This window comes from Lissotriton vulgaris, chromosome 4_1, assembly GCF_964263255.1.
Source record: "Lissotriton vulgaris chromosome 4_1, aLisVul1.2, whole genome shotgun sequence".
NCBI lineage: Eukaryota > Metazoa > Chordata > Amphibia > Caudata > Salamandridae > Lissotriton > Lissotriton vulgaris.
In genome coordinates this window covers 605,403,402-605,420,520 of record NC_141691.1, presented here as the reverse complement: position 1 = coordinate 605,420,520, position 17,119 = coordinate 605,403,402, and the positions used below count along the sequence as shown (strand labels likewise).

At 45.5% G+C, this 17,119-nt stretch overlaps 1 protein-coding gene across 2 annotated transcripts in view; it reads left to right on the top strand.

The window, feature by feature from the left end:
• Window positions 1-17,119, top strand: part of ELMO1 (engulfment and cell motility 1) — a 1,507,126-nt gene that overhangs the window by 520,003 nt on the left and 970,004 nt on the right. For both annotated transcript variants that reach the window (XM_086964835.1, XM_086964834.1), the window contains one exon: window positions 15,005-15,055. In XM_086964835.1, the coding sequence (XP_086820961.1) occupies window positions 15,005-15,055 (51 nt within the window). The remainder of the gene's footprint in view (window positions 1-15,004; window positions 15,056-17,119) is intronic.

Below are 17,119 nucleotides of genomic sequence, written 5' to 3'. Positions count from 1 at the left end.
GGTCACAGCCCCTGTACTTATACTCCACAAGTCTTTGTTCCGGGGGCACTTCAAACGTTTTTAGAAGTGCACAACACCCCTATCCACATCTCAAGCCCTAGCTCCAGACACACTACAGGGGTGTGGATACAGCATTGTGAAAGTCCGGCACAGCCATATTCAGGTGCAGTTGCAACTCCTCCCACCACTCTAAATGCAGACGAGGCCTATTCAGGTTCAAGGGAAATTCTTCCCGTTACTCTGAATGCAGCCAAGGTCTATTTGGCCCAGCACTGAGTCACCCAGGAAAGGCAGGACACACCTCAACCCCCCTTGTGACTGTCTCAAGTGAATGCACATCCCCTTCTTCCATCAGTCTAAACCAGACAGTGAATACACACCAGACAGGGCACAAAGAGTCAATAGCACACAGAAATGTCCACTATAAAAGGGGCATTCTTAAAAATAGTAATAACAATTTTGCTTTCACCACTAAGCAGGATTTATTACTACTATTCCAAACATAACCACGCTACCCCTTTCATATCAGAAATGACCACTGAAGCATATATTGGTAAATCACCAATGCAAACCTATGAGAGGGCAGCCTAACAGCAGTGAGAAACCAAATAGGCTATTTGTCACTACCAGGACATGCCACCCAACTAAGTCACATGTGCTACCTTTTACATACACAGCACACTACCCATAGCGCTAGCTAAGGGCCTACCTAAGGGGTGACTTTTATGTAGTAAATGGGGAGTTTCAGAGGTGGCAACCACTTTAAGTGCCATGTCACTGTGGCAGTAAACTGCATGTCAGGCGGTGCAGAGGCCTGAAACAGGTTTGAATGGCTACTTCGGTGGGTGGCGCAAGCAGTGCTGCAAGCTTACTAGTGGCATTTAATTTACAGGCCCTGGGTATATGGGATACTACTGTACAAGGGACTTACAGGTAAAGTAAATATGCCAAACAGGTGTAGACCAATCTTACCAAGTTTACATGAGAGCACATGTACTTTGGGCACTTTACCACTGCTGATCAGTACTAGAGACATAAAACCAACAAAAACTGGTCAGAAAAAATACAGCAGGAAGGCAAAAGGTTTGGGGGCAACCCTGCACAAAGGGCCAGTTTCAACAAGCATAGAGGGCAGTCCTGTAGAATAGTGCAAATTATTAATTTTGGGCGACATGTGGATTAACCTAATATTTTCTGTTAATTTTTGGGAATTCCACAAGCCAATTCAAGAGCACTGACTTTTCTGAAAATACATTCTCTCAAGTTTTCATAATTTCTTGCTGAAGTAATTTTCACTGTCCTTCTTAAAGCGTGGGATATTGTTGACCACTTTTGGCTGACGTTTGGGTTGTGTTTATACCATCGTATCACTAATATGTATATTTTCGTTTCCTTGTCTTATGTCATTTTCCTTCCCAAAACTGTTTCTTGTTTAGTCATTTGTTCCTTTCCACCTTACTAACCATGCTGATGTAAACGCATGCCTTCTTCTCTCTCCTTTTGGCTATCCTGTGATGATGGCTTTAGCTTTACATAGAAGACAATGCTAACATCCTTGAGTTCCCAGTCACTGTAAGTGTTTTTCTATGCATGCTGTACCTCCCATCGGTTTCTCTTTTAAATTTGTGTTTCTTACTAAATAGCGCCTGTTGTGAAAGGCTTATGCAGTCACTGTGTCATTTTGCTATGCGATTGTTCGCTATGTATTGGAAATACCCACCCCTGCCTTCAATTAACCCCTTCACTGCGGCGGCTATTGTGCCGCAGTGCTAAGGGGGTGGGGGTCGCGCGGCGGGCGCATGCTGGTGACGGAACCGCTCCGTCACCAGCCGCGGTTGCGCTGTGCTCATGACGGAGCGGTTCCGTCACGGCCCCGCCCGCTCAATGGAACGCTCAGCGCAGGCGCAGAATCCGCGCCACGCAGGCGTTCCGAGCGGGCCGTGACGGAACCGCTCCGTCATCAGCACAGCGCGACCGCGGCTGATGACTGAGTGGTTCAGTCACCAGCAGGGGAGGGGTTAATGCTGGTGAGGAGCAGTTTTCATAGTTTCAAGAGAAGTCAAAAGATGCATACTTAAGATGAGATGTGGTACTAATTTGTATTTTGGTTTCGCTTTTGTAATTCCATACAGTTTATCTTTTTTATCCAATGTTAAATAGAGTAAACTGGACAGTTACATGGCTTGGAACAGTATTAAATTGATGCGGAGGTTCATGCAGAGGATATCTCACCTTTTGGCTATCCGGGTTACTTTTTGTTGGTGGTGCACACTGAGGGTCCTATTGCAGATACTTCTGCTTATGAAACATCCGCTGGGTTTCGGAATGTGCTGTGATGCACCACAATGTTGAACAGTGAAGTGTTAAAATGCATGTCATGCTGACTTGCTGCATATATTTAATGCACAACAGAAAATGTAGGAATAGGACAAAGCGAACACTAATCAATGCTATTTACGTAAAAGGGCAAAATTGGAAGTCTTCGAGATCAAGTAGTAGGGACCTGCCAGTTACGCCACTAAAAATGCCAAAGCCAATAGGCCACCCTCAAGTTGACCCTCCATGTTGACTGTTTACCTACCACAAGTGGCATAGTGCATGGAGTTCTGTGTGCCCTGGAGGTGAAGGGGTGAACTTAAGGACTGCCTGACCTTCACCTATCCAGGGTGGATTTGTGCAAGAACACAGTGCCTGGTCGATGTTACATCACCATGGTACAATCAGTTTTTGAACTGCCTACAGAATCTGCTGTTCTGCCCACTAATATTGGGCAGATTATTTAGTGTCGCCGGGTATAGGTCATTTATGCAGAGGATGTGGCATAATGACCAGAGCTGTCTACTTCGAAGCTGGGGAACCAGGTTTGACTCTCTGCGTTGGCTCCACATCCTGTGATTCTGAAAAAATCACTTAATCTCCCTGTAAATGAATGTGCCCTTAACTGATGTTAATGAAAAGCACCAGTGTTGGTGATTAAGTGCCAGTGCTGAGCACCGGAAACAACTGGCACAAATTAAGCACTGACTTTATGAAATACTGTCACACTTTTGCTTTTTTTCTCCAGAGTTGTGCATTGCTTGCATCAGCTGAGTGTTTCTGAATCGGCCACGCTTCATGGGTTACCCATGAAGTTTGCTTGGCTGCGCTCCTTAAGTTGGTCTGAAAGATGACACAGGTGCATCTCTCTGTTCTATTACCTTGGTTTGTTGTGTCCGCAATCAGTGGCGTCCGACACGGATCAGGGGCAGAATAAGGGGGTGGGGTAAGATGGTTTAAAAAAAAAAACCTTACCTGATTGGGGTGTCTCTCCGTCACTGTCTCTCCCATGGGACCAGAACAGGAAGCACCCTGGCTCCCCTGAGCCGATCACAACGCTGAGCACCATGGTTCAGCGCTCAGCCAGGGAATAGGAGCCTGGGCATGTTCTCCATGCAGGCTGTAATGCAGCCTGTGTGGAGAATATTCAAAGTGCGCATGACGGTTTGGCCAGCCCAAGAGTGCCGGCCAAACATTCATGCGCACTTGGAGTGGGCAAACCACTCCTCCCCTGCACTTCTGTCATTAGAGCAGCTCCGCCCGCAAACCTGCCACAGCAGAAAACATAACTTGATAATAACGTTCCTCCTCTTTAGCCTTAGTGGAGGAGCCATCGCTGTCTGCACTGGTGTTGTCCTTTATTGCAGTGCCTGTGCCTCCTTCCTGCAGTTTGTTGGTGTGCATCTGATTCTTGAGCTTGGACTTTACTCGAAGCCCAGGGCGGGTATTTCTTGGCGGACTAGGTTTCTTTCTTTATTTATGGGGAATGCGGAGTATAATGTTTACCTGCATATCTTCCCATAGAAGCAAGAGAGAAAATTAAAGTCTGGTATCCCTGAACTGAGAATTTAATAACACATCTTTTAGGAAAGGTGGTTTTTAAATCCTGTGTTTGAGAACAGCACTTTTAGAAAGTGGCTTGTTGTATTCTCATACTTTATTTCTGCTTGCATTTCTCTTTATTTGACAACATTCTTTCTTTGCTGATGTCATGATGCTATTAGATGTCCTTGCATTCTCTTATTGCCAGTTGCTCCTGTGCCTTGACTGGGAACAACAGCTTCTACTCTGTATCTGCATTAAATCCCTTTATCATTCTATACTGCTTCCTTGATTAACTATCTTTGAGTATATCATGGCTGTTCTCTTGTCTGACCTTCCGGATCCATCTCGGAGAATACCTCATATGGCGGAATGCTTCATATGGCATTTCAAGTTCTTCCTGTATTTTCACTTTCTAAGCAGGCCAGGGAGTCAGCTTAGTGCGATGTAATGTGGCTGCATTGTGGCTCACTTCTAGCTGTCCTCTGTGATCTGCCCTGCCTCCTCCTGCGTCTGTTCTGTTACATAAATATGGTCTGCTCCTGCTGCCTATTTGGTTATGCGTGTAGCCTGACCTGAGTTTTTTTTATGTTATGACTGTTTTTTGCTCTGGAAGCTTTTATTGGCCCTTGGCCCTGCTGAGTTCCTGTGTGAACTGTTAACATTCTAAAGCCTCACCTGGGATTTGGGAGCTTCAGGGCATTTCTTGGAACAAAACGAAGAGAACCTAACACGCGTCAAAGGGGATTATATATAGCCTGCCAATCTTGACAGATAGTTTTGAATGTTACAAATCTAGCATAGCTGATAAATGTGCGCCAATGGGTTTTGCAAAAAAGATACATATTTTCCATCTTTTATTCACCAGATGGTGACCAGTTTTGCGTCATGCATTCATGTTCAACAGAAAACACTAAAATATAAAGTTCATTTTGTAAAAAAAAAATGCTGTAATGTCACTAAAAATCTTCACAAACATCTTTGAAAAATATTCACAAAACCGTTAAAGGTAAATTATTATAATCTATACAACATTTTGAACTCATTAAGAAATATTTTCTAATTTATTGTAAAATCGTTCCAGTTGTATTTCAGATGCGTAAAATATATTTGGGAATAGCGTATATAAACTACGTTGAGACATGGGGTACTCTTACTTATTGAGGTGATGTGTTTCCTTCCTGTACATTAGCATTGTGGAGGGCGACACTTGCCATGGAGGATGTAATATTTATCTTGCCACATGCCAAATTATGTTTTTAATAATTTCCTGAGGAGGAGACTGCGTCCCAGCACAGATTTATCTTGGTAGCATTAAGAGCTTTTATTCCATTTCAGTGAATGGATATCTGCTACTTGGGTTCTCCAGTCACCCATATGAGCTCCTCCAAATATTCTCTAATAAACATCATAACTTTGTAATATGTTGTTGGGCTGATTTGAAGCTTTCTGCAGCGGCAATACTTTGACCACAAAGGGTGTTTAGGCCTTGAGGGAGGGATCTACATCTCTACAAGTATAGTAGCCGGTGTCTGCCTTTGGCCATCCACAACCCGTGTTGTCTTGAGCTGTTCTTCTGTTACGAAGTGATTCACTCCTCTTAGGGGTATTATTAGACAGTAATCTCCAGTCCTCTCGTCTACTTGCAAATATTTTGAGTGGACTCGTCTACCACTTTTGGAGAAGGAATGCCTAACGTTCCTAATGAAGTGAATTGACTCGAACAGCAGCAAAGCAAGGCAAGGCACTGTGTGCCCCGAGGCTGGTATCTGAACAGGCTGGAAACACGAAGATGTGTGGTAGAAAATATCAGTCGCTTATCACTTTTAAGGACCTGTGGTAAGGTAATATTTTGGATCAATGCCACAGTAATAGTATCAGAGCCTCTGCCATTGGTGAAGAATGCTTTCCCTCCAACACCAGGGATACATCTACCTAGTCAAATAGTTTTTGAACAGAAATTGTAAAAGCCTGATATCACATCCTTCCACTTATAGGTGCAAAATGGTTGAATCCTTCAAATGTTTTGCCCAATACAAAGTGATATATAATGTGGTACACCATAGGAATCTGTGTGCAGATAGCGGTTTGAAAGGGAAATACCCTCCAAGTTGTGATTTGGAAGTTTGTTTTGAAAACACTGGTCACGATACACGAAAAGCCGTCTTGCTTTCACTCAATTTCTTGACACCTTTGTTCAACCTTATATTCCTGCTTTCTTACAGAATATTGTTGAGTTACAATTCCATCCCTGACTCAAGATGTTTTAGCATTGGGTTTAGTAAGCAATGATAGCAGCCTTTCCTAGATCCACTTAGCCACTTTCTCCCATCACTGACTGTGTTTACAACAGATGTCTTAGTTTGGCAGTGTCAAAAAGCCATTCAAAGTACAAGGAATGCAGAACGCCGTACGTGTTGATCATCGCGCTTCCAACCGGGTACGCTAATTCAAGCATCACGGGAGGATCCCCTATCACGGACTCTCCTAATTTGAATCAGGCTCAACAACTCTGTTATCACGAGCTACCCTTAAACGATTTTAGACATTCTCGCTGACACTGCTTTATTGTCAAAGAACACTGAACCGGAGGAATTTATCCAAAGCATTTTATACTTGCGATATCATTGCTGGCATTCAAGGTTTTAGAAAAAGAATCACATATTCGCAGAATTTATCCTAAATATTCCATACCTCAGATCTGAATTGATATCCTGGTAGCCCCTTATCCTTTGGAGGTTACCAAGTTCCAATCAAGAAAATAAATTTTTTTTGTAGCTTTCCTGATGAAGGCGCAGAGTGCGCCGAAACGTGCGTAGAAGATCCATCATACAGCCACCGTCTTCTGTTCTCTTTTTTGTCATTGTCTTTGTGAGAACTAATTATTGTTTGTTGTATGGTGTTCATTGACACTATCTATAGGGTTAGTTTATTTGTATAATACATTTTATTGCTTTCATGTATTGTGTCTATTATGCCTTATTTTAATTGTTTGCTACATATATGCATTACTATGTTTTTAAAAAGATTTGAATAAAAATATATTTTAACTTATTTTAGTAATGACACTAGAGCGTATTGTATCAAATATGTTATGAGTCATTGACGGGTGTGTGACTCATTGATTGCCTAGGGAGTTTTACCTCAAGAATATTAGTGCCCTGCCCTAGGGATTTGTAGTATTGACAGGGGTCGATTTACTTGCACCGCTGGATTCTATGCCACTGACCGACTCAACAACATCCATCCTGCAAGGAATAAGATGCCAAAACTTCCCTTGAGAAGAAAATTGGCGAGCTCAGCCGGGATCTTTTGCTTCTTTGCCTAGATCTTAGTAATGTGTCTGACAGGTTTACTGAGGCGGAGGGCCACCTACCCAGTGTGGAGGACAATACCTGCACCCTTCACTCTATCATAAAAGGCCTTCAAGGTAGGGTTGGCCCGCTAGCGACTAGAGAAGAGGAACGGAGCAGGCAAAATACTATCCACATTGAGGGGATTGCTGAGGGGAAGAGGAAGTGTGACTGATGCAATCTGTTGCTAAATGGCTGGCGTCCTGGGTCCCCGAAGAGCTGCTCTCCACATGCTCTGTTGTAGAGAGGGTGAATAGTTTCTTGGCGGCTCTGCCGCCACATGAGGCCCCTTCACAACCATTAATACCCCAGCTCTTAAACTATGTGCACTGGGCCATCAGCCTCCGTGAGGCCTTCTGATTTTATTTATTTATTTATTTTATCAATTTATAGGGCGCAACAGCTACCCAAAAAGGGTTTCCTGGCGCCTAGACACAGCTAGATTGAGGGCAGAGAAAGGAGGAGACTGTAAAGTGGTTATTGTTCATACAGCCAGGTCTTTACAAGCTTTCTGAACCTGCAGTAGTTTTCCTCCTTCCGGATATAGGGGGGAAGCGTGTTCCAAAGGGAGGGTCCCAGAGAGGCAAAAGATCTGCCACCTGTTCTTGCACGTTTAAACCTAGGTATGCAGAAACAGGCTGCTGTCTGTGACCGAAGGTTTCTGTTGGGCGTATAGAGGCAGGCAAAAGATTGGAGATAGTTTGGTGCTGTTCCTGTTTTTATTTTGAACATGTAGTTCAGGGCCTTGAAACGAATTCTGTTCTCGATCCTGAGCCAATGAAGATTCCGACGATGGTTCGAGACTCCAGAGTTCTTCGGAATATTGCAGAGGAGTCTGACCGCAGCGTTTTGCGCTACCTGTAGTCGTCCGATCACAGATTTATTTGCGCCCAAATAGAGGATGTTGCCGTAGTCAAGCCTTGATGTGATAAGGGCATTGACTACGGTCTTTTGCGTTGACACAGGTAACATCCACAGGATCTTCCTCAACCATTTAGCTATGGTGAGACAAAGGCCGGTTACTTTACTGGCCTGTTTGTTCATGGATAAGGCATTGTCCAGTATAAAGCCCAGATTTCGAGCATGGGACACCGGGGTAGGAAAAGCGCCCATCTGGTCCGGCCAATGTGCAGGGTTCCAGAGAACTTGATCCTTTCCCAAGATCAGTATTTCCGTCTTGTCGCCGTTCAGTTTCAACTGGTTTGTTGTCATCCAGTTCAATATTTTTGATAGTCCTTCCTTAAGTAACGAAGGGGAATGGGGACAAGATTCAGATAGGGAAAAAATGATTTGGGTGTCATCGGCGTAGTTCATAAGCGTTAGACCTAGCTTTTCAACAAGATCGGCCAGAGGTTTAAGATAAATATTGAAAAATAGAGGGCTCAGGATGGACCCCTGAGGCACTCCATGTGATGCAGGTAGAGTGTCTGACACGGCTTGTGCAGATGCGATCTGAAAGGTTCTATTTGCCAGGAAGGATTTGATCCAATCCAGAGCCTTTCCTCTTACACCATTTGTATATAACTCTTTAATGAGAGTTTCATGGGAGATGGTGTCGAACGCCGCACTTAGGTCCAATAACACGAGTGCGACCGTCTGGCCTTGGTCAAGAAGTTTTCTGATGTGTTCAGTGACACCTAACAGGGCGGTTTCAGTCGAGAAACCAGCCCTGAAGCCAGATTGCGAAGGATGGAGTAGGGAATTTTCTTCTGCAAAAGTGGCTAAAGTAGAGTGTACGTGTCTCTCAAGACATTTAGAAAAAGCTGGGAGCAGAGATATGGGTCTATAATTTGCCAGTATTTCTGGGTTGGCAGTTGGCTTTTTCAGAAGGGGTGTCACCATGGCATGCTTCCATAAGGCTGGGACAGTGGCTAGGTCGAGGGATGAATTTAGGAGATTGGCAATAATTTCCAAGGACTGGTCATCCAATTTTTTAATAATTTTAATAGGGATGGGGTCCCTAGGGGAGCCGGATTTAACAGTTTTTAGGATTCCTTTCAGTTTCTCTATTGAAAGAGCCGGCCAGGATTCCAGTAAATTTTCACCCGGAGAAGTGGGTTGAGTCAATATTGGGTCAGGAGGAGGGGGAAGGTCTGGATCAGAGTTTTTTGTCTTAATGTCTGAGATAATTTTATCGATTTTCTCAGTAAAGAAGCATGCTAACGCCTGGAATTGTTGTGTGCTTAGTGGGGGTGCAGCAGCTGTGGTGTGTGCGCCCGCCAATTCCTTGACTTTGGAAAAGAGAGTTTTAGGCATGTTAGTTGCTTCGATAATTGTTTTAGAGACAAAAGCAGCTCTTGCTTTTGTGCAGGCAGCATGATAATGATTCCTGGCTTCATGATAGCTTCTTTTAGCATTGGGGTCGTACTTTTTTCGCCATTTGCGTTCTAGTACTTTGCATTTTGATTTTTCAATTTTAAGGCTATCATTAAACCAAGGGGCCGGAGGGCGATGCCTACTCCCTTTAGTGCGAGTAGAGGGCAGACATTTGTTTGCTGCATTAGTAAGCCAGTTTTGTGTTTCAGTTGCTATGCAGTCCATGTTGGAGTTTAGGCTTGGAGGGTTTTGTTTTAGTGCCGCATTCAACGCATCAATGTCTACTGATTTCCAATTTTTTCTGTATGTGGTGTCAGTGTTTTGTTCCAAACTGGGGGAGGGTAGAAAGGTAATGCTAAACTTAATAAGATGGTGGTCGGACCAGCCGGAAGGTAAGGTGGCAATGCACGTAAGTTCCCTGATGTTGGATATTATGGGGTCCAACAGGTGGCCCGCTATGTGAGTAGGGCTAGAATTTTTTATAGACAAATTTAGTGCTGCTAGGTCTTCCAGCAGATTAGAGCATGAGGGGATGGTGGGATCTTCTAGGTGCAGATTTAAATCACCCAGCAGGGAGAAATTGCTTGATGACATATAGTAGGGAGTAATAAGATTTGCAAAGTTAGATACCCATTGTGATGGGTTGCCTGGAGGTCGATAAATCAGAAGGCCTGACATTGTAAAATTGGGGTTCAAAGAGATTTTAAAAAGACCCGCTTCACAGTCTGGAATCGATACAGATTCCAAAGTGCATTTGAATTCTCTATTAAAGATGATAGCTATCCCACCCCCTACCTGTTTTTCCCTGTCTATTCTGACAATGGCGTAGTTATCGGGGAGGGCAATAGCAACATCCGGGCCGGCGCTGTCATGCAGCCATGTCTCGGTTAAGAAAATAGCACTAGGACTTTTTTCGGTGAGGAGGTTGAATATATCATGCTTGTGCTTGGGCAGTGATCGACAATTTGTGCTATAAAAAACATAAGTTGGGGGCACATTTTTACGTAACAGTTTGCATTTCCTGTGTCTCCTAGATGGGTCGGGGTGGGGTTGATATATGGTGGTAGACAGTTTGCATTCGGAGCAGACATGAGTTCCAACTTTATGAAGGTTAAACATAGAGCAACTCAGATTGGAGGTAGGGCGCAACGCTTTCAGAGCAGATGATGTTCTTACCTGCCTAGGGGGTGCAGAAGGAGTGGGAGCCTCGGCCTCGTGCCCCGTCCTGACACGGACGGGCTAGTCTTTGGCGTGTCTTCGGCGTGCTGATGGTGTGTCCGCTGCGCTCGACCGCTGCGCTGTCGAGAAGTGAGCATGATAAAGAGTAGAAAGTGGAGTGGGCGTGGCTACGTGGGTGGGCGTGGCCCTGAGTCACGTGGGTGCAGTGACGCTGAGTAGGGATTTGATCTTCCCCCTCAGGCGCTGCTTCAGTGCAAAAAGCAAAACAAACAACCAAGTAAGTTTCAGGTCTTTAAAATCAACGTAAGACACAAGTGCAATTAGACAAAGTTAAAAATACGCTAGTTTAGCAGCAGCACAGACACCCCGGCTTCCGCCTCAGGGTACTTAGCTGGTCAACACCGGCTTAGAGCGAGCGCGGCGCTTTTCAAACTTCCTGGAGTGGGCGTGGCTACGTGGGTGGGCGTGGCCCCGAGTCACGTGGGTGCAGTGAAGCTGAGTAGGGATTTGATCTTCCCCCTCAGGCGCTGCTTCAGTGCAAAAAGCAAAACAAACAACCAAGTAAGTTTCAGGTCTTTAAAATCAACGTAAGACACAAGTGCAATTAGACAAAGTTAAAAATATGCTAGTTTAGCAGCAGCACAGACACCCCGGCTTCCGCCTCAGGGTACTTAGCTGGTCAACACCGGCTTAGAGCGAGCGCGGCGCTTTTCAAACTTCCTGGAGTGGGCATGGCTACGTGGGTGGGCGTGGCCCCGAGTCACGTGGGTGCAGTGACGCTGAGTAGGGATTTGATCTTCCCCCTCAGGCGCTGCTTCAGTGCAAAAAGCAAAACAAACAACCAAGTAAGTTTCAGGTCTTTAAAATCAACGTAAGACACAAGTGCAATTAGACAAAGTTAAAAATACGCTAGTTTAGCAGCAGCACAGACACCCCGGCTTCCGCCTCAGGGTACTTAGCTGGTCAACACCGGCTTAGAGCGAGCGCGGCGCTTTTCAAACTTCCTGGAGTGGGCGTGGCTACGTGGGTGGGCGTGGCCCCGAGTCACGTGGGTGCAGTGACGCTGAGTAGGGATTTGATCTTCCCCCTCAGGCGCTGCTTCAGTGCAAAAAGCAAAACAAACAACCAAGTAAGTTTCAGGTCTTTAAAATCAACGTAAGACACAAGTGCAATTAGACAAAGTTAAAAATACGCTAGTTTAGCAGCAGCACAGACACCCCGGCTTCCGCCTCAGGGTACTTAGCTGGAAAGTACATTATGAGTCGAACTCAGTGATGCTATTTCCTTATAATACCCTCAGAGTATGAGGACTGCATTGTTCCTTCTTGGCTGTTAAAGAAAAAGTTAAGGTGCTACAAATGTAATATTAGCTACAGTTTCCGGCCCGGCTCAGTGATTTATAAGAACGCATCCTCTTTTTTGATATGCTGGCAAGTGTCTGGGCTTCGCTTGAGGAACGCCCCGATTTTTGTTGTCGTTGCTCAACATTCACCCTGCCGGGGGAGGGGAGGGACAGGGGGGAGGGGGGTCTAGTCTTGGGACTCCTCTCTGGAGCTGGGCCCAGGGCTTCTGACTCTGGCCAGGAGTCTGCTGCTGATCCAGACACCTTACTGTAAAGATGATGCCAAGTATCCGCTGTATAACTCGTGGCCCCCCACCTCCTGTTGTATTTCCCCTTTCTGGTTTCTCTCTTTCTTTTGGTATGGGTAGTTCTCGGGGCTCTCATTTAGAATCCTTGTTTGGGTGACTGATGCTTCATGGGGAAAAGTGTAGGATGGGGGAATGTTGGTTCATGTTGCTGTTTGTTCACAGGTTATTTAGTTTTCCACATTTTTTTCCCTTAAGGTGCCATGCTACTCTACTACATTTTAACTCCTTCAATCACATTACATCCACCCTTGATGACAACTGACCCAACAAGAGCAGCCTCCAGGAGACACATTGTGCTCTCATGGAATGTGGATGAATTAAATTATAAATTTAAGCGGTGTGGGGTTATGCTGTATGTCGAGTAACTCCAATGTGTCATTTTATTGCTCCAAGAAACACACCTCCATGGTGCAAGCAGCTCCTTTTTAGGCAGACATGACCACAGTAGGGTATATCACTCTGGCTTGACACAGGGCTCCCGGGGGTAGCTTTATTGCTATGGTGGTGCAGCAAGTCTCTAATGACCCCCTTGGCTGCTATGTCTTTCTCACAGGATTGTTGGATGGCAGCATGTATGCCTCACCTAGGTTGCTGGACTCAACTCTGGAGGTCTCACGACTTTTGGTGACCTGCCCTCTCTTGGTTCAGTCTTGTTGGTGGGGGGCTTTAATGCTGTTATGCATCCCAGGTTGGACACTGACTCTTGGTCGGTGGCCGGCAGTCACTGCACCTGTCGAATTGGGCAGATGCCCGCGTCTAGTTAAGGTATTGAGACAGCAACGTTATGGTACCAGTCATTACACAGTCTATTCTGATGCTCCCCGTAATTCTTCCTATCTTGAGTATATTTTTGCTCCAACCGTGAACGTCGGGCCATTTCCCAGATAAGGATCCTCCCATGGGGTCTTTCAGACCACTCTCCCATTGTGGTGACAGTTGCGAAACCGTCTGGTGGCGAGCGAGGTTTGCCCAGGGGCTTTCTCAACCACACCTTGAGCGACCATATCCATGACACCTTTCCTCATTACTTTGGCCCGGAATGGCGGTACGGTTTCTTCCACAAATACGCTACGGTAGGCCTGTAAGGCCACTGTCATCAAAGATAGGTGCTGGGCATGTGAAAGAGGCCTGACTCTTGAACAAAACTACTCCAACTTGAGTATGCAGAGGCCACCTACTCTCGCCTTTTAACCAGAGGCAAGCTAAACCAAGACAGATTATCCTTTTGGATGGGGCTCATTGACTCTGTCCAATTGGGAGGGTTTGTGCTCAGAGAAGAGTGTATGAAATGGGGGACAATGCTGGGCAGCTACTACACTGTCTAGTGTGCCCTTGTGGGGGCTGCTGAATTGTCCTGGAGGTTAGCATACCTAGGGAGGGGAGGTGCTCCAGGTGGCGCCACACCATTCGCCTCCACTTTTGGCATCCTAAATGCTTATAATGAGCCCCCCTGCTGAGAGAGATCAACACATTATTATGGACCTGCTTTGTGTAGTAGGGGCCTGACATGGACTTACCTATCAGGGTGGAGGAGGTGCGGCAGGCTGTTGCATCCACTCCACCGGCGCAAGACACCTGACCCTAATGGCTTCCCCAGAATTCTTTAAGAGGTACTCCTCCGTGGTTGTCCCACATCTAATGACCTTATTTGAGGATGCACATGTGAGGCACAGACTCCCTCTTGATCTAAGGGAGGCCACCATCACTACCCCTAAGCCCAAAAAAAAAAGAGGAATGCTGCTCGTCTTGGCCCAAATCATTGATAAATGTTGAACTGAAAATACGTACCAAAATACTTGCGAGAAGACTAGCGACTGTGATCCGCTTGCTGGTCTATCCGGACCAGAATGGCTTCATGCCTGGGAGGAGCACTAGACACTGCCTTCACAGTAGGATTCTTGGTTCATTGGATGGGTGCCAACCGTTTTTAGGGACCTAGTTGCCCAAGTTAGGGTTAACTGACTTTTCTCCCTTCCCGATAGAATGGGACACTCAACAGGGATGCTCGCTATCCCCATTGCTCTTTGCTGTTGTGGTGGAGCCACTGCGGAGCTACTCAGAGTAGATACTAAAATGCAGGCGTTGTAGTGGCGTGGTGGGCTGGAAGATAAGGTCTCCCTTCATGCAGCGATAAACTCTTATTTGTTCAAATCCCTGAGACCACTATACCCCATCTGATAGAAATTCTCCAGCTTTATGATGATGCGTCAGGGCTCCGGTTGAACTAGGGGAAGTCCGTATCGGTGACAATAAACTACTGGGTGTCCCATCTGGTGCTCGTAGATGGTTGGCTACATTGGGATAGAAATGAATGATTGGTGATTGAATGATTCCATGAGGCAAATGCCTCTAATTCTATTTTTTCCTCCTTTTTGCCATTCATTCTATAAAACATTTATCATTCCTAATTTTCATTGCAGGAGTATTGCAAATGGCATCTTGTACATAATGCACACACTTCTCACTCATGTTCATTAAATACCTCTTGCATGTTTTGGCAACCTATGTTTTACTTTATGCAAAACACGTTTTTATTAATTTTTTAACTTTCATATTTGAAAAGCATAATTTTCGCTGTTCTATTGCACATTTCTTTAAACAGTTTATATTCCTACTAATATCATCTTTTCTCCCATCTTCCAAAATAGGAGATTGCATTAATTTTGGCACAGAAGCAACTTCGCTCTATTATTCTGACTGTAAGTATTGGTGAAAAAAATCGTTCTACCTGATGACTGGTGTGCATAAACATCTTAGTATAAGTTGTCCACTTCACCTGTTTGTTTAGTTGCTAAAGCACTGTCTTATCTAGATCGCTCTATTTTAACTTTTGGGAGTAATGCATCTTTGCAGTCACTGCCTAGTCTTGTAACAATCTAGATATAGGATGCCCAAACTATGCATAGCTCCCATCCCACAGGATATGCCAGGCTTTCCACCCAGTCTTCAGTAAGAACCAGGACTGCTTGCCTTTCAAGGCCAAATACTTTTCTCCTTCAGCAAATTTTCAGCTTCCTAGGTACCGCCTGTTACACGGATAGACCCCCTAGGATCCTATCACAAGAACTATTTTATGGCAGCAATTTGTAATGTCATTGGCCATATATTATTAGCATTTGTATAGCATTCATTCGGTCCTCTTAACACTGTTGCCGCTCTGGAAACTATTCAAAAGACTGGAGTCTGATTCAACTTTTTATTATGTGTTATGAGTTCTGTGTTCTGAACATATTTTTAGTTTAGGGGTCATGTCTTTAGTCTTCGAGCTGTGAATGCCTGGGTTCAGTGTATTAGACCAGAATGCTTTGCCAGTTGCTTTGGCATCTTGTAAGTCACAACTCTGCACCCTGTGGATTCAATCAATCAATTGGGGGTTTGTATAGCCCACTACTCAACCACGAGGGTCTCAAGGCGCTGGGGGGAGGGGGGTAGGGGAAGAAAAAGAGGATCAGTCGAAGAGCCTGGTCTTCCTGAAAGTGTGCATGGTCGGGGAGCGTCTGATGTTCAAGGGGAGCTCGTTCCAGGTTTTGGCAGCGATGTAGGAGAAAGCTCTCCCGCCAGTTCTGATTCTGGGGACGCGAGTGACCTCTGCCAAGGTGAGGTCGGCAGAGCGGAGGTTCCTCTGGATACGTGGAAGGATACTCTCTCATTGAAGTATTTGGGTCGGATGTTGTTGAAGGATTTGTAGGCGTGGGTCAGGAGTTTGAAGGTGACCCTCTTCTTGATGGGGCTCGAAGGTGTTAGGTCATGTGTTCTTGACGCGGTGTCCCGAGGATGAGCCTGGCCGCGGGGTTCTGGATGGTTTGGAGTTTGTGTAGAAGAGTTCCGTTTATTCTGGCGTAAAGGGCGTTGCCGTAGTCCAGTCTGCTGGCTATGAGTGTGTGGTTGACGGTCCTTCTGCAGTTGGGGGGGAGGCATTTGAAGGTCTTACGGAGGATGCGAAGGCAGTTGAAACTAGTCAAAGCGATGGCATTGACCTGAGTGAAGATCGCTTGGGTACTCCGCAGTTGATTTCTGTGGGTTCGGAGAGGAGGGGGGGGGTGTTGAATCGCCTGGGTTCTGCCCTGCCGGAAAGGAAGGATTGGATCCGGTCGAGGGAGGTTCCTTGAATCCCTGCGTCGTGAAGTCATGCTACGTGCATGCTATGTGAAACGGTGTCGAAGGCTGCAGAGAGGTCAAAGAGGATGAGGGCATCAGTGTGAGAACTTGGCCTGATATATGATGTTCACTAGTTCTAGTGATCACCTTGTATCAGTCCAAACAACCCTTATGGTGATTGGTTGTAAGTCAACCTTATAGACCAGCTATCCTAGTGGTAGCATGGACGAAGCAGTCTTAGGCTAAACTCTTTTGGCATGTGAAGCCAGCTGTTTTACCACATATAACCCCTTGAATACCAAGTGAAAGGACACCAAACAGGTTGTTATGAAAATAAACAAGTATTTATTAACTAGCATACACCTCTGAACTCTCTGAGATCAGAGGGCTAAGCACATGACAATCTCTTAGGAAAAATACGTTTAAGTTGCACAAATTACAATGGTGCCCTAGGGGCACGACAAACCATATACTAAGTAAGTGGAATGTGAAAGTCGATAAAAGGAATGGAGCTGTCCAGAGGCTGTAGGATTGCTGGGACCATGCTATACTAACTCTAGGTAGGTAATAGGAGGCCCACGGAACGCGTGTGCAGAGTGTGAACTCACACGCGAGATGCATCACAGTGTCTATGGACAGTACAGTTCAAGAAAAAGGTGAGTACG